Source organism: Rhineura floridana, chromosome 3, assembly GCF_030035675.1.
Source record: "Rhineura floridana isolate rRhiFlo1 chromosome 3, rRhiFlo1.hap2, whole genome shotgun sequence".
NCBI classification, from domain to species: Eukaryota; Metazoa; Chordata; class Lepidosauria; order Squamata; family Rhineuridae; genus Rhineura; species Rhineura floridana.
Window position 1 is genome coordinate 10,576,723 of NC_084482.1, and position 22,067 is coordinate 10,598,789.

Genomic DNA, 22,067 nt, shown 5'->3' on the forward strand with positions numbered 1-22,067 from the left:
ACTGTCGATAGGCTTCCTCCGGGATCAGGCAGTATGCCTCTCAATGCCAGTTCCTAGGGAGCACAAACAGGAGAAGGTGACTGAACTCATGCTCTGCTTGCGGGCTTCCCATAGGTATCTGGTTCACCACTGCAGGAAACAGAATGTTGATCTAGGCTCTTCTTTTACACAGACTCAGAGGACCAAATAGCCATTTAGTCTTCACACACCTCAACTGTAGGGCACCCTTACACAGATCAACCTACAGTACTTCACAACACACATCTCCTTGTTTCTGTAGGCACCCGCTAGTCAAAGGATGCTGCTTTTTTCATGTAATGCTGAAGAACAGTCAGCCTCAGGGTATCCCTCTGTGTGTTTATTCACTCCATTTCTAAAGCACAGTTCTCCTATAGTGTTGCATGAGGTCCCTTTCGTATTAAATGTGCTACCTGTCAATAGTTTTGGAGGATATCTATCAGATACAGTATGTATAATTAGCCAAGATTAAATAAATTGAAATCAATGTGTCCTCAGCTCTGTTTTGGGTTAGGGGGAGAGCCATCTGTTGATTTGGAAGTTTGTTTCATCTGTGGCCCCAGTCTGAGTGCTGTTTTTCTCCTCTGGTAGGTAAATACTATAAGGCTAATGCCTGGGCAGAGGAGATTGGGAAGTTTGTTTCACAAGTCCAGGGCCATGCAAGGCCTGGACCACTGCCTGGCCTCGGTGGTGGGCTGGATGAGGGCCAATAAACAGTCTGAATCCTAGCAAGACGGAGGTACTGTGGGTTGGTGGTTTCTGAGTTCAAATTGGTCAGTTGCCTGCTTTGGATGGGGTCCTGCTCCCTCTGAAAGAGCAGGTCCGCAGTCTGGGGGGGCTCCTGGATCCATCTTTGTTGCTAGAGGCCCGGGTGAGCTCAGTGGTTAAGAGCGCCTTTCACCAGCTTTGGCTGGTAAGACAGCTGCAGCTGTTTCTGGACTGGGATAGCCTGACCACTGTTGTCCATGCACTGGTAACCTCTAGGCTCAATTACTGCAACGTGCTGTATGTTGGGCTGCCCTTGAGGTTGGGTCTGGAAGCTGCAGCTGGTGCAAAATGCGGCAATGAGACTGCTCACTCCGGCAGGGTATCGCCAACATGTCACCCCGCTGCTGAAAGAATTGCACTGGCTGCCTATTTGCTACCGGGCCAAGTTCAGGGTTCTAGGCTTGGTGTACAAAGCCCTATGACCAGGATACCTGAAAGTCTTATCCCTTATATACCCAGTTGATCACTGCGCTCTGCAGGTGAAGGCCTCCTTGCAGATACCATCTTGTCAGGAGGACCATTCTGCACAACATAGGAAACGGACCTTTACTGTGGCAGCACCTACCCTGTGGAATTCCCTCCCCTTAAATATTAGACAGGCGCCATCTCTTATCTTTTCAGCTCCTGTTGAAGACCTTCCTCTCTGAGCAAGCCTTTTAAGTTGAGACCTTATCCCAGTCTGCATCTGTGTTGGAATTGCTTTTTAATATGTTTTTAAACCTTTTTTAAAAAACAATATGTTTTTAACCTTTTTCTTTAAAAAAAGATGTCTTGGAAGCTTTTAAAAATGTTTTTAAAGATGTTTTGTTTTAATGTATTTTAAAGTCTGTCTTTATGATGTTTTAAAGTGTTTTTAGTGCTTTCGTTTGCTGCCCTGGGCTCTTGCTGGGAGGAAGCGTGGGATATAACTCAAATAATAAATAAATGTGTTGAACTGTGTTGATCAAATGAGACCCTTTTTAGACAAGATTAGGGGGTCCCAAACTGCAGTCTGTGACATGTCTGTGCGGCGTAGTGGTTAAGGTGTTGGACTATGACCTGGGAGACCAGGGTTCGAATCCCCACACAGTCATGAAGCTCACTGGGTGACCTTGGGCCAGTCACTGCCTCTCAGCCTCATAGGGCCGCCATAAGTCGGAATCGACTTGAAGGAAATCTATCCAATTAAAAATCATACAGCATGCAGCACAATTACTACATTGGGAGGAAAAATCATTAAGTGGTCCACCAAGACCCACAGCAATTTTCAAGTGGTCTGTGAGGAAAAAAAGTTTTGTTACCACTAGACAAGAGCAATGATCACCAAGAAGCAACATCTGCTCTGGTTGGTTACAACAAGGTTGCAAAAAAATCTCCCAGTCATCATAAAGTAATATATTTAGTAGGACCTGTTACCACTAAATGCTTGTGAGATTTTAGCTGGTCCTCTAAAAAATATTACTCTTAGATTTGTGGTGGGGAACTGCTGTTTTGGACAAACCATATCTTTCTTGGGCCCAAATTTGGCACTGTTTTCTGTTGCCCTGTACAGCAATGGAAAAAGGTGCCAAATTTTAGAAGGGCCAACTTTTTGATGCAAATGAAGAATTAGAGTGCACTCCCAGGTCTTCCTTTCAATTGCCAGTTTGCATTCACTGGGATGTCCTGGATCAGCTTTTCTGTCTACATCTGTTGTATCCAATAGATGAGGGATCATATAACCAGACTGTCAAGAAATGTTGGATCTACCCAGCCTGGATTTAGATTGCCAATTTATAAATTCTGGAGAATCAAATGGTAAATGTTTTTTCTACATCGTGCCACTTCAGGGTTCTTTTGGGAGGATCCAGAGTTAATTAATTTAATTCAATTAATTTGCCGCCCTGGGCTCTGCTGGGAGGAAAGGCAGAATATAAATCAAACTATAAATAAATAATTCCCCCACCAATTGTTTCGCCCTTGTAAAAACAGCCACTCAGGAAGAAAGCTTAGACTGATCCCTTCACCTTGATTTGCTTATTTAAGAACACATGACTCTGCTTTATACCAGGCCACACTATTTATCTGTTTAGCGCAGTAATTATCTACTCTGACTGGCATAGCTTCCAGGGTCTTTCTTATCACCTGTTACCTCATCCCTTTTTAAGATGCCAGGGAGAGAACCTGGGACCTTCAGCATACATTCTTACCACTAACCGCTGGTTCCTCCCATAACTGTGCATGAGTAAGGTTTTATAAGAAGAACGGCTTAGATCTGTGATTGCTCGCCTGCAAGCAGAAATATACAGTTCAGCGCAAATAATAATAACTCAGTTCCCTGATTCTTCAGATGTATAAACTGGGCCTTCTGCTGTGATCAGACGAAGAAAGCAGGAATTAGCATTCTCAGTTGGTTAAAAAGCTACAGAATTTTTTTTTAGCCAATCGGATCAAGGCAGCGAAGAGAGCAAAATGTGATTCGTTGGAGAGGCGGGGCTTGTAGTTTAGGCATCATGGCGGCTCCAGGATGGTCAGAGGGAGTCAGGGAACTGCTTAGAAGGATTAACTCTTTCCACGGAGCAGGTACAGGTGTGGGAAGAGGCGGAGGATCGGGAGGCTTCTTGGGGATTGTTTTCTTAAAGAAGGATTTGGCTAGCGCGCTCACATAAAGAGGTAGAGGAAAGTGTTGCCTTCACTTCTTAAAGGTCTTCAACAGAAGCTGACAGAAATGGTGAAAGCTCCTGTCACCAATAATGGAGGCAGGTTAACCAACAGCAGGTTACTTAAACGTGGGCTTGACTGTTTTCACTCTTCTGAAGTGGAGGAGGAGATCCACCGATGCGCTAGGCGGGCAATATGCAAATAAGGAGACTTGTCTTCTGCGTGGGTTGGGCGACTGTCCTCAAGTCCAGCCTAGCTGCGCAGCTGGTCATTGATGGCGTGCTCGTCGCTGCGCATGACCTATAAGCTGTATTTTCAAATTGCCCACAGCCCATGCAATAACAAAAAGGATCGAAGCAATGTGAAAAATTAAGATAGCAGCTGAAACACCTGTCTTGAAAGCGCAGAAGGATCTGACGTACACCCCTAGTTAGCAACTAGTTTTCTTGGAGTGCTCCTTTGCGTCCCCTTTAATGATTTCTCAAAAAGTTGCTACGTTAGCCACTTTCTCCATGTTTCTTAAGCTTCCAAGCTGGTAACTGCTCTCAGGCGATGGATGTGGGCCTCCAGTTGCTGACCCCTAAAGTAGACATTCCTTAGCTTGAAAGTATAGCAACAAAGGGAAGAAAATCCCTAAAATGTCTCAAGAAGCAATAGGGAACAAGAAAAATAATGGTATATGCAGTTTTGTTTGGGAAGTGGGACAAGCCCTTGCTCCTCCCCCTCCCCCAAACCCTTTTCCATTCTAGGACTGCTGTCCTGTGTATATCTTTATAGGAAATTCAGACTGCAATCCTATGTGCACTTCCCTTGGGAGTAAGCCCCAGCCACACTGAAATCAGTGAGATTTTTGAGTAGACACGTATAGGATTGCGGTGTAAGCTGTACTGCACCCAGTACAAGTGTTGCCAACTTCAGTATTAAAACAATTCTAGTGCAGAGAGGAGCACGTGTGTGTGCAAAATGCATTTCTCCATCAAAAGAAATGTTTTTAAAAAGGGTTTGATCAGTTGCTTATCCTGATGTTGCTACCCTCATAGAGACTCCTAAAGCAGCCACCACATAAGAGGCCTTCACAGAGATTTTTTTTTAAAGCTTTACAGTTAATTTGGCCCTGCTCATAGGAACGGGCTGGGCAAACGTAAAGGATTGACTTGGGTTAATCTCCTTGCAGACTCTTCAAAGGCTCTCTGCCTGCCATTTATGGTTGCTGGACAACAGGTAGGCCACGTGCCACCATCTGTAGTCAAATATCTTTGTCAGTATCCAGATGTTTTCTCAGTGTCTCGGGGAGACGACGCATCTGCTTGCGTGGAGCTTAACACACAATTGGTGTCCTATGAGCAACGAACAGCTGCTGTGCAGGGGGTACTCAAGAAACTAAAGGAACAGCAAGCCTTCCCTTGCCTGAAAGAATGGAGGGAGGAGGTGAGATTACTGGGCACTAGCATCCAAGGAATGGGAAGGGACTTGAGCTGGGTGCACGAGGTCCCATTTAGACTATTAGCTCTGGGAGGACTGAGGGGCTGGTTAAAAACTAGAGCTGTTCATTAACTAAAACTTGCTTTTGTTGCAGCTCTACAGTGTGATGCCTTATTTTTGGGACACACCTCTCTTCAGCATGGAGCGTGCTGCGACCCGTGAGTCCAAATACTTTTTGTTCAATTTCCTTGCTTCAGACTTCATTGCACATAGTTCTTTATAGCGCAAAGAAGCCAGATTCCTTCCTTTTAGGAGCTTATAATCTAAATTTTCCCGGGGGGGGGGAGGGAAATAGAATTTTGAGTTGTAATCTGAACAGATTACACTCAAGCTCTTGGAGTCTCTTTATGATGAGAGTTTTGGCAGATGTTTCTATAAGGTAGACACATTGTGGCCTTTCAGTCACTTCTGCATGAAACATGTCTTGATGGGTCTACTGTGGGTGTGATCTTCTTGGATAACATCCCAATACTGTTAAGTTTGCCCCCCCCCCAAAAAAAGAGGCCTGAATGTAGATGTTGAAGGCTTGTATTCAGATCCCTACTCTGTCAGGTGTGCACTAGGTGGCCTAAGACACTCTCACAACCTCAGTTCCCTACCTGTAAGTAAGAATACATTATAACCCAGGACACATTTTAAGGTGCTACAGCCTGATTTCTGGGTTCCTTTCCTGAACCCCGTTCTTCATTTCTAGCCAGGCTTGCATTGGCTACTTACTGCTCATCAGCTGTTCTGCATACACCCCATTGCTACTCTTCCTAGTCATCTGTGCTTAGGGAGTGAATGCCGAATCACAGGGAGGACTTTACCCTGAGAGTGGGGGGGGGTTGTCTTCAGTTCCCTCTGCTATTACTTTTCACAAAAAGTTGAGTTAGCTTTTATCCCCTCAGCATTTTTTCCACTCCATTCTCCCTTTGATATCCCCCCCATTTCCTCCTGTGGGAAGGCTTAAAATCATTTCAATAAACTAAGTCCAGGGCTGTAGTACTTATTTGCTCTTCAGAACTACGGGGCTTTTGGGGGCTATTGGGGTTAAGCTTTCATCTGGTGTTTTGCTTTCTGTACATCTACAGTGTGTATAGCTTCATGTAAGAGCTTGTGTAGGACTGTGAAATCTTGCCATGCATCTTAGCATTGCATGTGAGCACAAGCTGGGAACTTTGGAAACAAAATGTTGATAGTGGCCTGTTCATTAGGATGAATACAAGAGAAACTGTAAACAATACACATCAAAAGTATAATATAAGCAGACACTTGATTATTCCATCACAAATTCAGCTCTATTTTCTGTTCACCTGCATCCTGGTTGGCTATAGAAAAGGAACTCTGGTCATGGGCTGAGTACCCCACACACACATACACTACTGCCCTCCTCAGTCATTGGAGCCAACCTTCCATAGTGTTTGATGCTCATTGTGTCAGACTAAAGCAATTCATGCTCATTAGTAGAACTGGAATGTGCCTTCTATGAAAAAACTGAATTCTTGGAAAAACCTGGCTTTCATATTTATATATTTCAAAGGTTTATTAGTCCTGACAGCCGGGGGAGGGGTGTGCATGGAGGAGAAACACTGTCTGTTCAAGCCCTAAAGTGTGCATCTTTGAAGAGTTTCCTGTGATCATGGGCCATGCCTCCCATCCCCTTCCTCACCAAAATATCTCAACATCTATACAACTCTAAAAGTTCCCCAAGGTTTTCTACTGAGAGAGCTCAAATTCTATATGCAGTATGAACAATCTAAGTCTGTGTAACAGATTAAGCGGTTTGGATGGCAGTGGGGGGGGGAAGCAGAGAACAGACCCACTCATATATACATATATATTTCTTTGGTTGCATAGGGAAACTGTTCACCCAGAAAAGTTATGTCTATTTCTCTTGCATCCAGCATTATTGGGCGTGAAACGCTATGGTGCTCACCTGAACGGCTACACTTGGCAAAATGGTGAGATGTGTATGTGGCTGGCCCGTAGGGCCCTGAACAAACCTACTTATCCTGGCTTACTGGACAACCTGGTAAGAGAGGGAATAGAAAGGACACAACTAGAGGCCAGCCTCTTTGTTGTGAGGGTGGGGACCAGCTAACAATAGTCAACAGTTCATTTATGGGTCTAATCAAGTCACAGCCATAGGGAATACTGAGGCAAAGGTCCAAATGCACATCAGCCCTTGTTAATTGACTATTTCAGCATGAGCCATTTTTATCTAGCATCATGAAGGACCATCTGGCAAAGTCCTCCACCCCATGTCCATATAGGTACAAGTGGAAGCCCTCATTCTTCCTGCTCTGCAAATTGGTATGAGACAAGGCAGATGACAGCAGGCAGTTTGGGATAATGGTCTGTTAGGGCTGAGTCAAGTCAACAGTGGGATACTAACCTTCTGACAACTTACCATAGCAGCTCAATATTATCCCTCATCGTGTTCCAATTAGGCTGCTGGTGGCATTGCATCAGGGCTGGGTATCAGAGAGACACTGGTAAAGGAATGCCAGGAAGAAGCTTGCATCCCTGCCTCTCTCACTGCACTTGCCAAAGCTGTTGGCACTATCAGGTAAAAAGAAGCTACCTCAAGTTCAGGAAAACACAGTTGTGTAGCTAAGTGGGCCTGTTCACAGGTATGCGGGCTAAGAGGAAAAAAATAGTTAAAAGCTGGGGCCTGTATGAAAAAGGCTGTTTGCAGATGCATAGAAGGCAAATGTGTTGCTTAAATACAGAAACCTGTATTTTGAAAATTCCAGCTATTTTTTAGAAACTGCAATTTTTTTTAGTCGGTGCACAGAAACTTAGAATTAGGGTTATGTGCAAAGACCTCCTGACTGGGCTCAGCTCTCTGACTTTGGCCCTTGGCTAGTACTTCCTATTCTGTCCCGTCTAAGCCCCCACTGCCATACCTATTCACTATTTGCTTCCTCTTGCTGCTACGAACAAATCCAAATACATTGAAAAGTTGAACCGTGGAAGTATCTGTCAAAACTTAGGTATATCTCTAATATGCCTAAATTACAGAAAGTAGATTGAGCACAACCAAGACAATCACTACAAGCCTTTCCAAATTTCAGTAGGAATCCATAGAGCAGAGCCAAGCTTACATAAGAAGGATGGCTGTGGCTGCTCTGGAAAGAGCACATGTACTCTCAGTAATTCAGTTACCCCCAAATGAGAACATAACTTGACAATCTTCATCATCATCAATACTGCTGTACTATTCTCCTTGCCTTTTCCCACTCCAGCTACACGTATGAGGGTGCACAAGGAGGCATCTATGCTGAATGCCAGTTTGTATTTGACCTGGAGCTGCCTGAAGAGTTTGTGCCCCAGGTGGGAGACGGAGAGGTGCAGCAGTTCTACCTCTGGCCACTTGATAAGGTTGGTAGGTGTAATTTTACTTACTGTAAAATGCGCTCTTTTGTAGAGGTGAAGTTGGTACTGCAGAGAACTACACTGAACATTATTACAACAGTGGTCAGGGCCTCACGCAAGCATAATCCCCTTCTATGTTACTGATTTTAATGAAACCAGCTGCTAAAAGCTCTAATTGTTGGTTAGGATTATAAGCTCTTGTGCCGCTATAAGGAATAGTGCAAATGGCTGCTCCTTAGGGCATTTGATGTGTCTACACAACACTCTGCTCATTATACCAAACTGCTTCCCTAATTTTACACAATACAGATTAATGGATTACACTATTGTGCAGAATCACACAGCATGTGCCAGCTAACAGATTCAGACCATCCACACACAACTATGGTGCAATCTGGGCACAGTCTTAAAAAGCACCTGACCATGGGCAGAGGGCCAGTGGTAACTGATATTTCTTCTCACTGCTTCCACTGGTATCACATTTGCTGATCTAAACACTTTCCTGTGGGCCTACACACCCACAGCCTAATGTTGCATCAGAGAAAAGCAAATGTTGCCCCAGCAATGATAGCCTAGCTCCTGGGGCTGACACAGGGGGGCTTTTAGTGTAAACATTGGTATCCTTGAAAAACCTCTGGCCATGCTTCCTCCAGTTTTCTTCCTGCTAGGCAACACCAACTGCAGTTTCAGCAGCTGCAGTTTACTTGTCTCTGATCACTCTGGGCAAGAGCCTGCTTTTTTTATAAGCTAGTTTTGAGGTAATTAATATCATAATCCACTGACTGAGCAGGGTGGTAATCGTATGCAAACTGCAGTAATCCCATAGACTGCTAGTTGACTACTAAACTTTGTTCCTTTTCACCTCATAAGTACACACTGCCTGGCATTGTGTTTGACTTGAGGACAATTATCCACCAATGGACACTCTGTTTCCTTAGTACACATTATTACTAACCCCATACAGGGTAGCTGTATTTTAACCCTAAATAAGAGCTAATGACCATGCCAGCTCCAAGTTACCAAAACGTGAGGTGTAAATGTTCCTCTTCTGCAGGTGAAAAAGGCTATTGGATCTTCAGATTTCAAGCCGAATTGTGCAATGGTGGCACTAGATTTCCTTATCAGACACAGCTACATCCAACCTGATGAAGGTAGGCAGTATGAGACAGAAAAATGTGGCTTGTGTGGTAAAAGGGAATGAGTATCATTGGGGCAGAGAATGGTACAAAAGCAAGGTACCCAGGGCTTGTTCTGTGCATATGTACATGTGGCATTAGGAACCATGGCTGGAGAAAGACTTTTCTAATTCATCCCACTTTCCTTTCAGAGCCTCATTATGTGGAGCTGGTGGAAGGGTTACACCGAACACTATAAAAGGGCAAGGCTACCCCTGTTGTTGATACAAAGGTCTTCTCTGGTTTTTGCTGGACAAACAATCACTAAAGGCTGCTATTGGAGATGAATCAAGCTGGACTCCATGACATCCAACAATGGCTGCCTTCATCAAACCAGGCTTATGGGCAGAGTTTACAGTTCAGTGGAATACTATGATAGACCACATTAATGTCTTCCTATGGTATATTTATGCATGGGAGCTTCCAGAAATGCTTCATAATTGCATGAGGGCCAGGAGTGCACTACTTCTCCCAAATGTAAAAATCATCTCTCATCCATTTCAACATTTAATTAAAAAAAAGTCAACCAAAAGGAACATTGTGTGAAAGTCAGGGAGAGGGGTGAAGGGAGACAGTCAGCAGCAAAATACTGTACAGGTGGAGTGCTCCTCTAAGAGCTTATTCTGACTCATTGAAACGAGTTAGCATTGTCTTGTGCAATGCCTCACGGTAGGACTCTGATGCTACTGCCCCATAAGAGCTGCCACGTGCCCCTAAGCCAGACCCACGCACTCGTGTTTGGGCCTAGGACGAAAGGAAAAAAGAGAGCAAGCATCAGACAGGCTGGTACATCGAGAGAAACAACTTTGTCCAGAGCCATATTTCACCCAGAACTTGATACTGGATTTCCTCTAGAACTTCTTTACCTACAACAGTATAATACCACCACACCACACCTCTCCTGTGTGACTCCTCCTCTACTCCCAAAGGGCCCCTCTTGTTCAGCTGCCCTAATTGCCCCGGTGATTTTCTTTTCTGAAGGGGGGGGGCAAGAAGGCTGTGTCTGCAAGATTATACCAAGGAAGAAGGCTCAAGTACTTTCCCTTTTCTGCAAAACATAAGATAGGAAGCGAGCAACTGGTCGACTGCATACCCCACAAAAGATGCTACATTCACAGTAATCTGAAAAAGATATTCTGGTACCTCTATGGGGGCAACAATGCCCTGTTTCTTGCGACCCAAACCACTGCCCTCTTTCCAGCCCATAGCCTGTAGCATGCGGCTGCCAATGTTGTCACTGCCAAGTCCATCCCGTGTTGGTTGTTCAAAATCCCTGTTGCAAAGGGAAGTGGGAGAAAGGAAAAAGGTCAGATGGCCCTGCCCTCTAATCTTGCCAACCGAGCCAAAAGGAAATAGCACGTTGCTTTGAGGACACAATGGATGTCTAATGAGATGCAGATGCAATTCTTTATTACGAAAGTAGCCCTCTCTAGAAGGAGTATATTTCTCTCCTAGTTCACTTAGAGAGAATGGGTACAGTGTTGAACCTACACAGTGGCTGGTGTCACAGCTGAATACTTCCTTTTCTTGGGTTCTGGTGGCTCAGGAACACCATACTTTTCCCTTCGCTCAGCTGCACGATCTCGATATTTCATCTGCTGGTGGCCATGAAAAGATAATGTTAGGAATGAGGTGATGGCCATATAACATTCCCACCACTAGGGCCACACATTACCCCTCATACCTCTATATCATTTTTCTCAAGTGCTTCAAGCTCCTGCTCTGACAAGTGTGCCCGCCGATGAATCTCCAAATTTTGCTGCACAGAGAGGAGAACATAAAAATTAAAATCAAGGTTGGCATCTGAAGATCCCACATCAGTAGCTATATTTATTTCTATATTAGCATGTTTATACCTTACCTTTTTCTTTTAGTTCTAAGGCAGAGGTAGGAAAGCACAGGCCTGGGGGGCAAATGCAATGCTCCAGGCCTCTCTATAAGGCCCCTGAGACTGTCCAAGCTGTACTTCCTACTCAGCCACACCCCTCACCAATTCTACTTGGCACCCTCCCTGAGTGCTTTTGCCTGGCTGGAATGTGTCCCTGAACTCTTGCTTGCCTAGATGAAGAGGTGTATTGCAATATGTGTAAAACTAGCCTACCATACAAAGGTAAATTTTATGTCCTTGCTCCTGCCCCCACCATCCATTTTGCCTCTAGCCTCACCCACCACTGGTATGTGGCCCTCAGAAGATTGACCAAAAGGGAATGTGCGGCCCCAGACTGAAAAAGGTCCCCACCCTTCTAAGGCATTCAGGGCAGCTCAAATCACCAAAAAAATCTCAACAAAAGCAACAAATATTAAGCATCACATGGTAAAAAAGAACATCTTGGGGGATAACCTACTATCAGCTACATAGGCCAAAGGTGTGATGGAACAACATTTTCAGATGGCGCCCCCACACCATTCAAGAGCAGATCTTCATAAGAACATAAGAAGAGCCTGCTGGATCAGGCCAGTGGCCCATCTAGTCCAGCATCCTGTTCTCACAGTGGCCAACCAGGTGCCTGGGGGAAGCCCGCAAGCAGGACCCGAGTGCAAGAACACTCTCCCCTCCTGAAGCAGGTAGCTCCACATCCTGGGAGCCACGACACAGAATTTATTTATTTATTTATTCAATTTATATCTCAAACATCTCATGGCAGTGCAGTGGGTGGCAAGGGCACCAGCACTCCCGTGACAAATTTGAATGGATGGGACCTTTCATGTGGCACAGAACAGCTCTTTGAGTATTCTGAGCCACTAAGGGCTTTAATGGTGATCACCAGCACTTTGAATTGAGTCCAGAAACAGACTGGAAGCTAGTGAAGCAGATGTAACAATAAGTAATGCGCTCCAAAAAAACCCTGGCTCCAATCACAACCTTGGCTTAAGCACTTTCACTTACACAGTTCTTGTCACTGGTGCATGAGAGGTAGCATTTATGTATCTGGGAACTATCTTGTGATTTTTGGAATTACTTAACAATATTAAAAAAAAAATTGCATATACACAAGATTGGCCTTTCTTGTCCTCTCTTTTTGTGCTGGGTGCAGATGACTTGTTTATTTCTGCAGCATTCTGCAGGATGCCTTTCAGAGGCACTCTCACATAAGAGGGTGTTCCAGTAATTCCATCTAGATGAAATCAAGGCAGCATGCTTTTTCAAGGATGGCTGCACACAGCCTAAGCTATGCAGAAGCTCCCCTAACTCCCAACTGACCATTCCTCAAAAGAGAGCGTAACCCCATCTGGAACGTGTCGTTTCCCTGTTTAGGACTTATCAAGGGCACTTCCGTCTTGACTGGATTAAGCATTGTCAGTTTACCCACATCCAGTCCATCACCACCCTCGGGCACCTACTCACAGACCCAGTTTGTAAACCATGGCTTAGTGTGGGTTCCCAAAAAGGAAACTGTGGCTACTGTGCTCCTACCCCATTTCTGCTGCTGCTGTGGTACCTGGGGCCAAGCTATGGTTTGGCTTAGCGTGTCATCCAAACCCATGATTCATCTCTTTCCAGACAAAGCACAAGCCCAAGTTTGAATGGTACACCAAGCCAAGCCATAGCTTAAGCTCACTTCACTGTAGCAGGAGCAGCACTGGAGGAGGAGCAAAGCGGCTGTGATCTCCTCTCCCATAGCACCATACTCCATATCTCCAAATGAGATCTCCCAGCGGTTTCATGTAGGTATTAAAACACATAGAGGGAAAAGAGGGAACCGTAAGCCAGTAGCCGAAGTGCTGAACGGAAACCCCAGGACACCGCCTTCCAGCGAGAACCAGAACCACCACAAGGCAGTGCCTCTGAGTCCCAGATCTGCCAAGCAGTCCTCAAGGAAACTATGACTTGACGGTTATCAAAAGCCACGAACATATTTCAGCTACCTACCTTGTGTAATCCCGAGAGCTGCTGATGACGAATAAGTGCCTCCTTGCTGGGAAACTGTCTACGACAAAGCAGGCAAGCCAGCTTGTGCCAATCAGTCAATTTCTCTTCTCGATCAGCAGCCTTCTCCTGTTCCTCCTCACTGTCACTCTCACCACTGTAAGCCGCCACTAATCCTCGTGGTGGACTCTGCCAAGTTAAGAAAAGTCACAGACTGAAACCTCAACATTGGAATCAGATTCAGAAGGAACCCATAGACCATTTTTAAGGAGTTTTTAACTGTTTTCAGAAGGTTGTTTTTAAGCTGGTTTTGGAAGTTTTGAATATATTGCCACCCTGGACTCCTCCAGGAGGAGTGGCAAGATATAAACTGAATAAATTAATTATTTTGCCATAACCTAGTGCTTCAAACCCATGTCTGCCTCCTTGCCTCAACTTCCAGATCAACCTATGCAACCCAGACCACAGTGTGCTAACAGCAGAGAACAGGTGGACGTTATAGCTTCGGATGGTTTTGGAGGTAGTACTCACTTTTGAGAGTTCTATTTTCAAAACTTTCATCATTCATATTGTGGTCCCACCAAATCTGTATCTCAGCCTTCAACATATCTATTCCCCCATCTTTCATACAACACAAGAACAGAGAATCCCTGCATCGGTATCCAGTATTCTGTACGCAGAGTGAAGGCCTAGAAGACCTAAATTGTAGAGAAAGTTGAAAAAGCTTACCAGCCTGTCATCACCAGCAAGCTTAGACAGGTCCATGCCACTGTGCTGTCTCTCAGCCAAAGCCCCCTGAGAACACCCACAAAAAGGAGTTAGAGTTAACTGTAACAGGAGTTATCATACCATTTTCACAAATTAAAAGTAAACTTCCTTCCTGTTCACCCACCAGCCAGCCCCTCAAGCTACAGTAGGTGGCCAAAAGCCATGAGAGACAAGACACAGGTGGTTCTCACACTGCCAGCTTGCCTAGACTGAGATACACACACTCGTCTTTCCTTCCCCTCCACATGACTGTTTTCTCTAGGGAGATCCATCTTGCCCTTTGAAAATTATGACACTGAAAATGCCTGGCAAGAACTTCCCACGCTAAAAGGAGAGAAAGGCTGGAACGTGGCGTTATGCAGTCACAGAAGCTTAGATCTGAGCAGCGCTAGAGGGAGGAAGACAGATGCAGAACTCTGGCACAGCCGCATCTAGGCTACAACTGCACTGAACACACACTGTGAAACAGGTAAAGCCACAAGGCTGAACAAGCTGCCCTCACACCCCCTCAGCAAGTTCCAGGCCAGTCGGTCTTGTTTGTCTGCAGGGATTAGCTTCAGTAGGTGATGTACTACTAGTCTAATTCTGGTAAAGGATGGGGAGATACTAAGGAGTTACCTTTTTCTCAAGTATGGCATAGCCAGCATCAGCTGTGGCTGATTCTCGCCTTTCATCCTCTCGTATAGAGGAAACAGGCTGGAAGCTGTTCTTGAAGTTCTCCTTCTGCTTGTTGAGGCTACGTGCCCAGCGCTCCATATCTTTTGCAATCTGCGGAAGATGGCACACAAAAGGAGGGAAAAGATCCCGGGGGGTGGGGGTGGAAAAGGATGAACAACGGTGTCCTTAGTTCACTGAAAAAGTATACTACCCAAAAAAGGCTCCTGATTGGAAATGTGCAGTAGGACTGAAATCAGGGCTAAGCCTTCATCAGAAAGGCCCCAGAAGGTTCCAGAATTAACTATTCTCGTTTTCTCCCTGTTCCTATGGGAAGGAATGGTCCTCTGGCAATGACTTCGTCATTCCTTGGCAGCTCACCCCATCTGATTGCTTTCTGGTACCTCCACCACAATACCTAGATAGCTCCTTCCCTATGCAGCCATTTCCGTTGTCCACTCCAGAAAAAGGAAGGAATGTTGTGGAGGGCAGGCTAAACTTTCTGAGAAGTCCAGACAGCGCTATAATTACATGACACAATAACTAGAGCTTTGGAAGCTGACTAAAGGGCGTTTCAAGTTATGGGCAAGTAGGAGGCAGGCAAAAGTTTAAAATAAGCAGAAGCAGGTACAGGAAGGAGTATAAATAAGCAGAACGGGAAAGGAGTGTGGCTCTCACTTGCTGGGCTGTTTTTGTTTTATGTTTCTCCTTCTTCTCTTTACCCTCCTTGCCGCTGCCACCCGCTGATCCACTGCCATCTTTATGGCTGTCAGACGCCTGATCTGAGGCTGGGACGTAAGTGCGCCTTTCACCTTCCCAATACAGGTACTGCTGGGTCTGTGCATTGTAGTAATACTGGAAAGAAACATTTACACCGAGTCTATACCACATCTTATGCCAATGGAACACACCATCAAAGCTGGGAGCAGTGACATCCTCTTGATGAAAAGCAAGCATCTCAAGAACTAGTCATTCTCATCTCTTTGCCATGCCCAGAAAGGAACAATCTCTGCCTAAAGAAAGCCTCAACTCACCTGGGAATTAGGGTCATAGTAGAGGCCAGTTAAGGGATCATAATAGTAGCCAGAACTTTCATCATATTGATAGGTGGAGACATCTGGGACAGCTGGAATTGGGCAGAGAGAGAAACAGAAAGATGAACTAAATGGTAGCACCTCAAACCAGGACAGCAGACAATCAGGGCCCTATTCCCCTCCCAGGAATAACTGGCTCCCAGGCCCCAACAGGACCTGTAGTTGTTGGAATAGGCAAATACTGCATGTTCACTTTAAGGGATATTTGGGAAATATCCCATGTACCTGTTTACCATGATGTAACTTCCTAATGGGTGGGGGTTACTTACCTGACTTCCTCCTCCTTTGTCCTGGGGGATTTTTGAATAATCTCCACTGCTGATCTTCCTACCTTTGAGAGAGGCCGCATGGCAAGATGCTCTCTGCTGAGTGCATCAGTACAAAGACTAAGATGGACTGAGACTATTTTTCTTTCATCTAAGCTATAGAGCCTATGTTCCTAACATATGAAAGGTCGTAAGTAAATATTCTTTTCTTTTACCTAAAGGACTGTGTCTGTTGTTATTTATATAGAGAAAGGTGGGGCTGGTTTATATTCTCATTCTGCTGCTTGTATTTTTACAACTCTGCTAAGAAATAGGACCAACCAAATTAGTTCCTATTTCTGTGTGTATTTTTATAATACTGAACAGAAGTTACATCAATCACATCCTTCCTCTCCACCCTCAGTCCTCTCCAGACATCGACACTCACGGTATTGTGTGTAAGGTTCTTGCCCTACAGAGCTGGAAACCGGCAAACTAGAAGTGCTGGTGGATACACACGGAGTCGCATTAGAGGGCTGAGCAGCATTAGGCACATCAGGTTTCAGCACAGCTGGTGAGACTATAGTATACGACTGAGACTGGGGGAGAGAACACAAATGAGGGGGAGGTTCGGGGAGGTATAAAGAGCATAAAGCACCACCCCTGTCGCGCTCTAACACATGCGGACTTCCACCCCAATTGTACCTGAGCAGCAGCAGCATTTCCCTGGGCAGAACTTGCCCCTTCAGTGCTGCCAGATGGCTGATATGTGACTGGTACAGCTGAGGACTGGGTGGTATGGGGGAAAGTCGATAGGACAGGCACAGGATCTATGCCTGGCACACCAGGCTCTGATGAAGCCTCGGCTACTTTGTAAGAAAAGAGACAAGAAAACAGAGCACAGTCAGTCAGGAGGCAGGAAAATACTATGAGTAAGATGGAAAGGAGGCCAGGCATCTTACCTGCCACCGAGCCTTCGCTGTGGATCTTATCAGCCTTCCCAATAGCTGCTGTCCCAGATGTGCCAGTCTGTGGCTGGGACCCTTTCAAATATGTTTGTGAGTACATTGTGGCCTCCAAACCCTGAGTGCCATAGGCCTCATCCTGCTGGTAATAGCCATAATCCACAGACTGCTCATCCTGACCTGCCCAGGCTGCCTCACCACCCTGAGATGCCTATTAGAAATAACATGTGAGAAGAAATTTGTTATAAAATTAGAGATTGGCCCTGCCCCCAGGAAAAAGTTTCAAACTTCCATGCTGAGATTCTTCCCCCCCTTTTCTAAAATAATTACTTTTAGAAAGCTTTTCTTTAATTCATGTCTTGAAATATGTATTTTTAAGCTTATTCCAAAAACGAAAAATGCAACAGGTTTCTACATGTATTAAATAACAACTTACTACCCAGACCCAATTTTCTTGTGGCAGCAGCACTACTGGTAGGAAAGGGAAAAAAGGATTTAGAGTCAAGGAGGGATGGAGTAATTTTCATCCCCATCTCAATGCTGGGCTGGGTGAAAAGGTAGAAGCCCTCTCCATGCAGCCAATCATCCCTCCTTGCTCATCAGATGACTGATCAGAAGAATGGAGAGCGGATGATAGCCCCCACTCAGTTGATTGGCAAGGATCAGCTAAGGAGGGGGGCATGTCTGTCCTCTGTACGTGGAGGTGTTTGTGCAAGTGTGTGTAGAGTGACCACATCCACCACAGGCATGCAGTCCCCAGCAGGCTGGCCAATGACAGATGTGGCCCTCAGGCCAAAAAAGATTCCCACTTAATATGGATTGATAGTTTATGAGGTTAAGCTGAAGCCATCCCTGTCAGCAAGAGTGGTTCTGGGGACCCATTTTCACACCCTTCTATTCCCTCAGTCACTATGTTGTTACCTGTGAGATAGCCCATTGCGCAGCTGCAATGGCAGTGCTGGCTACAGACGCAGCGCTGATGCGGTTTCCATCTGATGAACTCATGTCCCTGCAGAGAGACAAAGGAGTTATTAGAAATGTCTCCTGCTACAGCAAGAGGCCTAGTTCTAGACACGGAATCTCTCCACTCACCGCTTGGAACCTTTGGCAAATTCTACATTAATTGTCTTGCCATCAATGTTCAGTGGTGGATGTAGGGCCTGAAGGATCTGCAGCAGCTGAGCTGCCTCCTAGGAGAGAGAACAGGAAGAGGACTGAAAACTCTTAAGACAGATTGGCACCATACATTAACTTCCCACACAGACCAAGTTTTAGATGTGCAGAAAGCTTGCACAACAGTCCCTGTCTCTCCTGCCCTCTCAAAGCACTTTCACTCCCAATCTAAGCTGTCACCCTATCATGCATCACAGGGGCTTCAAAGTCCACAAGGCAGCCTGACACCTGGTCCAGGGAAGCACACACAGGCTGTTGTATGGCAACAACTGCATGTACTTTTCTCAAACAACTTTTTTTAAAAAATATTTTTTTGAAGCGTTAGCTATGTTGTTATATGTCCATTATTAAAAACAGCCTGTTTAAATTACATTCAGACTTCACTCAACATATTTTAATCTCTTAAAATCAAATCCATGACTGCATCAGCAAACACCTTGATCAGGATCCAAGCAACCATTAAACTAATTCTGTGAGCCCAAGAACGGTTTCCCTTCAAGTCATCCGTGCCACTTTTCTTTTGAAATTGAGGGGAATTTCAAGAGCAGCTTGTGGTATGCCACAAGGACCCCCTTTTAAAAGGAAAATATATTCACTTTAAAAAAAAATCCAATCACTGGCAATGTGGTTACCGGCAGTGACCAAACAATTTAACTACCAGGGTTTTCTTTTCATTTTTAAAGAGCACTGTAGTGCTAGAACACTCATTTATTAAAAGAGAATTTGAGACAGAAAAGTGTTTTAGCACTAATTAAAAATTCAAGTAAAAAATAAACAAGGTGATAAAATGGCACTCACTAAAAATTATAGTGAATGAGCACTGAGTTTCAAATGGCTGCTCAGAAGGACTGAACCTTCCCATTTCTTGGGCCAAAGCAGCTATATCATGCCATGCAATTCGTGTGGATGAAACATAATGGGATGTACAAATAGAAAAAGCACGATCTATTTCTTCTATTACTATTCTATTTATTAAATTTATATCCCACCCTTCTTTCCAGTAGGAGCCTAAGGCAGCAAACAAAAACACTAAAAGCACTCTAAAACATCTTAAAAACAAAAGACTGTAAAACATATTAAAACAAAACATCTTTAAAAAAGCTTTTAAAAACAGCTTTAAAAACATCTTAAAAAGCAATTCCAACACAGACACAGACTAGGATAAGGTCTCTGTTTAAAAGGCTTGTTGAAGAGGAAGGTCTTCAGTATGCGCCAAAAAGATAACAGAGATGGTGTCCAATATTTAAGGGGAGGGTATTCCAAAGTGTCGGTGCTACAACACTAAAGGCCCGCTTCCTATGTTGTGTGGAACAGACCTCCTGATAAGATGGTATCTGCAGGAGGCCCTCACCTGCAGAGCGCTGTGATCGACGGAGTATATAAGGGGTGAGATGACCTTTCAGGTATCCTGGACTCAAGCTGCATAGGGCTTTGTACACCAAATCTGAACTTTGAACTTGGCAATGTAGCTAATGGACAGCCAGTGCAATTCTTTCAGCAGTGGGTTAACATGTTGGCAATACCCTGCCACAGTGAGCAGTCATGCTGCCGCATTTTGCACCAGCTGCAGCTTCAGGACCAACCTCAAGGGCAGCCCCATATACAGTGCATTACAGTAATCCCGCCTGGAGGTTACCAGTGCAGGGACAAGAGTGGTCAGGCTATCCCAGTCCAGAAACAGCCGCAGCTGTCTTACCAGCCAAAGCTGGTAAAATGCACTCATAGCCACTGAGGTCACCTGGCAGTGACAACTTTCTAGCAACAAAGATGGATCCAGGAGCACCCCCATACTATGAACCTGCACTTTCAGAGGGAGTATAACTCCATCCAAAGCAGGCAATTCACCAATTATCCAAATTCAGGAACCACCAATCCACAGCACCTCCGTCTTGCTAGGATTCAGACTCAGTTTACTGGCCCTCATCCAGCCCACCTCCAAGTCCAGGCACTGGTCAAGGGATTGCACGGCCTCTCTCGATTCAGATGTTACAGAGTAACAGAGCTGGGTATCATCAGTGTACTGCTGACACTTTGCCCCAAATCCCCTGATGATCACTCCCCAGGGCTTCAGATAAATGTTAAACAGCATTGGGGACAAGATAGTACCCTATGGCACCCCACAGCACAATTGCCAGGGGGCTGAAAGACAATCACCCAATGCTATTCTCTGAAAATGACCCTTGAGATAGGATCAGAACCACTGTAAAACAGTGCCTCCGATAACCATCTCACCAAGTCAGCTCAGAAGGACACCACGACGCTGAGAGATCAAGTAAGAGTAACAGGGTCACGCTTCCCCTGTCCTTTTCCCAATAAAGGTCATCCATCAGGGCGACCAAGGCCAATTCTGTCTTATAAGCAGGCCTGAACCCAGATTGGAATGGGTCAAGATAATCTGTTTCATTCAAGAGTACTTGCAATTTCTGTGCCATAACCCTTTCAATCACCTTCCCTAAAAAGGGGGTATTTGCAACTGGGTGGTAGTTGTCACAAACCAATGGGTCCAGGGTGGGCTTTTTCAGGAGTAGTCGGATCACCGCCTCTTTCAGGGTGGCTGGGACCACTCCCTTCCACAAAGACACGTTGACCACACTCTGGATCCACTTGGCCATACCCCCCTCCAGCAAGCTTTAATAAGCCAAGAAGGGCAAGTGTTGAAAGGACACATTGCTGGCCGCATTGTCACAAGCACTTCGCCCACATCATCAGGCCACATCAACTGAAACTGAATCCCAGAAGTTGCAGCAGCCTGGGGAACTACAATATATGTGAATGGGTCATCGTGATTGGTATGGAGGCGAGCAACTTTATCCTCAAAGTGCCTTGCAAGCAATTCAATGGGCCTTCAATGGGTCTAAAACAATGTTCAGGCTAGTGGGGAAAGTCAACTGCAATTCCACTTGTTGCTTACAAAAGAAGGCTAATGATTTGAGTAGCACTCAGGAGCCATCCATGTACAAACAGCCACAGTGAAGGTAAAATGGATATTTGAAGGGAGACATATTGGACCAAGAGATTGCAGCCCCTCTTCTTGACCTCCCCCAGATGATAAGCTGAACACTACTAAATTCTTCATGCTAAGCCAGCCTTTCCCAACCTTTGGGTCCCCAGATGTTGCTGGACTACAACTCCCATCATCCCCAGCCAGCATGGCCAATGGGCAGGAATTATGGGAACATCTGGGAACTCAAAGGTAGGAAAGGCTGTTCCAAGCTACTAAATCAAGTTCCTAGAGCCCACTGTTCCCACTGTCAATCTCTAAAACAAGGCAGAACTCTGACATGTTTGTGGCACTCACCACAATAGTAGACAGCTGAATGAAAGCAAAGCCACGGTTGAGTTGTGTCTGCTTGTCTTTGATAACACGGACATTTGAGGAGGAAAGAACAGCGTATGGTGCCAAGGCACTTAAAATGGAGTCCATCGTGCTATGAGGATTCAGGTTTCTCAAGATGATTGCTGTGAGAGTAACAAATGGCATGGTAGTCAGAACCTTGGCCTCTTTCCATCACCTCAGAACTCTCCTTCAGTAGCATTTAAGAAACTTCACAGCTGGGAATGTACTATGGATTAGTATAACTTGTACAAGGTCCATAGAATTTTGGCTTCCATTTTTTTAAAAGCAAAGATCAAGCTTCAGGCCCTCATTTTTGCAGAGAAAACTTAAAATGTACCAGCAGAGAAAACAGATGGGCATTAAGAAAAGCCTTAAACAACACTGAACACGCTTTCAGGCACAGTATTTTTAATGTACATGAGGTACAGTAGGGCCCCACTCATATGGTGGGTTACATTCTGGACCCCCACTGAAAAGTGAAAACCGCTGAAAAGCGGAACTCATTGAATAGAATGGTGCGCGACGCCCCAAAACCGCTGTA

At 45.1% G+C, this 22,067-nt stretch overlaps 2 protein-coding genes across 8 annotated transcripts in view; one reads left to right on the forward strand and one right to left on the reverse strand.

Annotated features, from left to right (window-relative positions):
* The first annotated feature begins 3,219 nt into the window (after positions 1 to 3,219).
* On the forward strand, positions 3,220 to 9,954 carry LOC133379328 (uncharacterized). Of its 2 annotated transcripts, none has more exons than XM_061614416.1 (8): positions 3,220 to 3,327; positions 4,580 to 4,833; positions 4,982 to 5,045; positions 6,774 to 6,901; positions 7,320 to 7,438; positions 8,118 to 8,253; positions 9,302 to 9,398; positions 9,575 to 9,954. In XM_061614416.1, the coding sequence occupies exons 1-8, from the start codon at positions 3,258 to 3,260 to the stop codon at positions 9,619 to 9,621; spliced, it is 915 nt and encodes a 304-aa protein (XP_061470400.1). In that variant the 5' UTR covers positions 3,220 to 3,257; the 3' UTR covers positions 9,622 to 9,954. The 2 variants fall into 2 exon arrangements, with proteins under 2 accessions (XP_061470400.1, XP_061470401.1); XM_061614417.1 differs by lacking the exon at positions 3,220 to 3,327 and adding an exon at positions 3,937 to 4,080.
* RBM10 (RNA binding motif protein 10) overlaps positions 9,917 to 22,067 on the reverse strand; it is a 42,464-nt gene continuing 30,313 nt past the window's right edge. For 3 of the 6 annotated variants that reach the window (XM_061614406.1, XM_061614408.1, XM_061614407.1), the window contains exons 10-24: positions 21,488 to 21,648; positions 18,109 to 18,206; positions 17,938 to 18,025; positions 17,014 to 17,227; positions 16,757 to 16,920; positions 16,500 to 16,650; positions 15,747 to 15,838; positions 15,391 to 15,567; positions 14,677 to 14,826; positions 14,020 to 14,085; positions 13,294 to 13,479; positions 11,107 to 11,181; positions 10,914 to 11,020; positions 10,566 to 10,695; positions 9,917 to 10,166 (exon numbers count right to left, since the gene is read on the reverse strand). In XM_061614406.1, coding sequence (XP_061470390.1) covers positions 10,041 to 10,166; positions 10,566 to 10,695; positions 10,914 to 11,020; positions 11,107 to 11,181; positions 13,294 to 13,479; positions 14,020 to 14,085; positions 14,677 to 14,826; positions 15,391 to 15,567; positions 15,747 to 15,838; positions 16,500 to 16,650; positions 16,757 to 16,920; positions 17,014 to 17,227; positions 17,938 to 18,025; positions 18,109 to 18,206; positions 21,488 to 21,648 — 1,985 coding nt within the window. In that variant the 3' untranslated portion in view covers positions 9,917 to 10,040. The remainder of the gene's footprint in view (positions 10,167 to 10,565; positions 10,696 to 10,913; positions 11,021 to 11,106; positions 11,182 to 13,293; positions 13,480 to 14,019; positions 14,086 to 14,676; positions 14,827 to 15,390; positions 15,568 to 15,746; positions 15,839 to 16,499; positions 16,651 to 16,756; positions 16,921 to 17,013; positions 17,228 to 17,937; positions 18,026 to 18,108; positions 18,207 to 21,487; positions 21,649 to 22,067) is intronic. The other 3 variants (XM_061614411.1, XM_061614410.1, XM_061614409.1) reach the window with 3 other exon arrangements.

Excerpts from the sequence above, each read along its gene's own strand:
- LOC133379328 (XM_061614416.1), top strand. The coding sequence starts at position 3,258 with ATGGCGGCTCCAGGATGGTCAGAGGGAGTCAGGGAACTGCTTAGAAGG. Across the intron at positions 3,328-4,579 it reads TAACTCTTTCCACGGAGCAG|ACTCTTCAAAGGCTCTCTGC; the intron begins GTACAGGTGTGG and ends ATCTCCTTGCAG. Across the intron at positions 9,399-9,574 it reads CTACATCCAACCTGATGAAG|AGCCTCATTATGTGGAGCTG; the intron begins GTAGGCAGTATG and ends CTTTCCTTTCAG.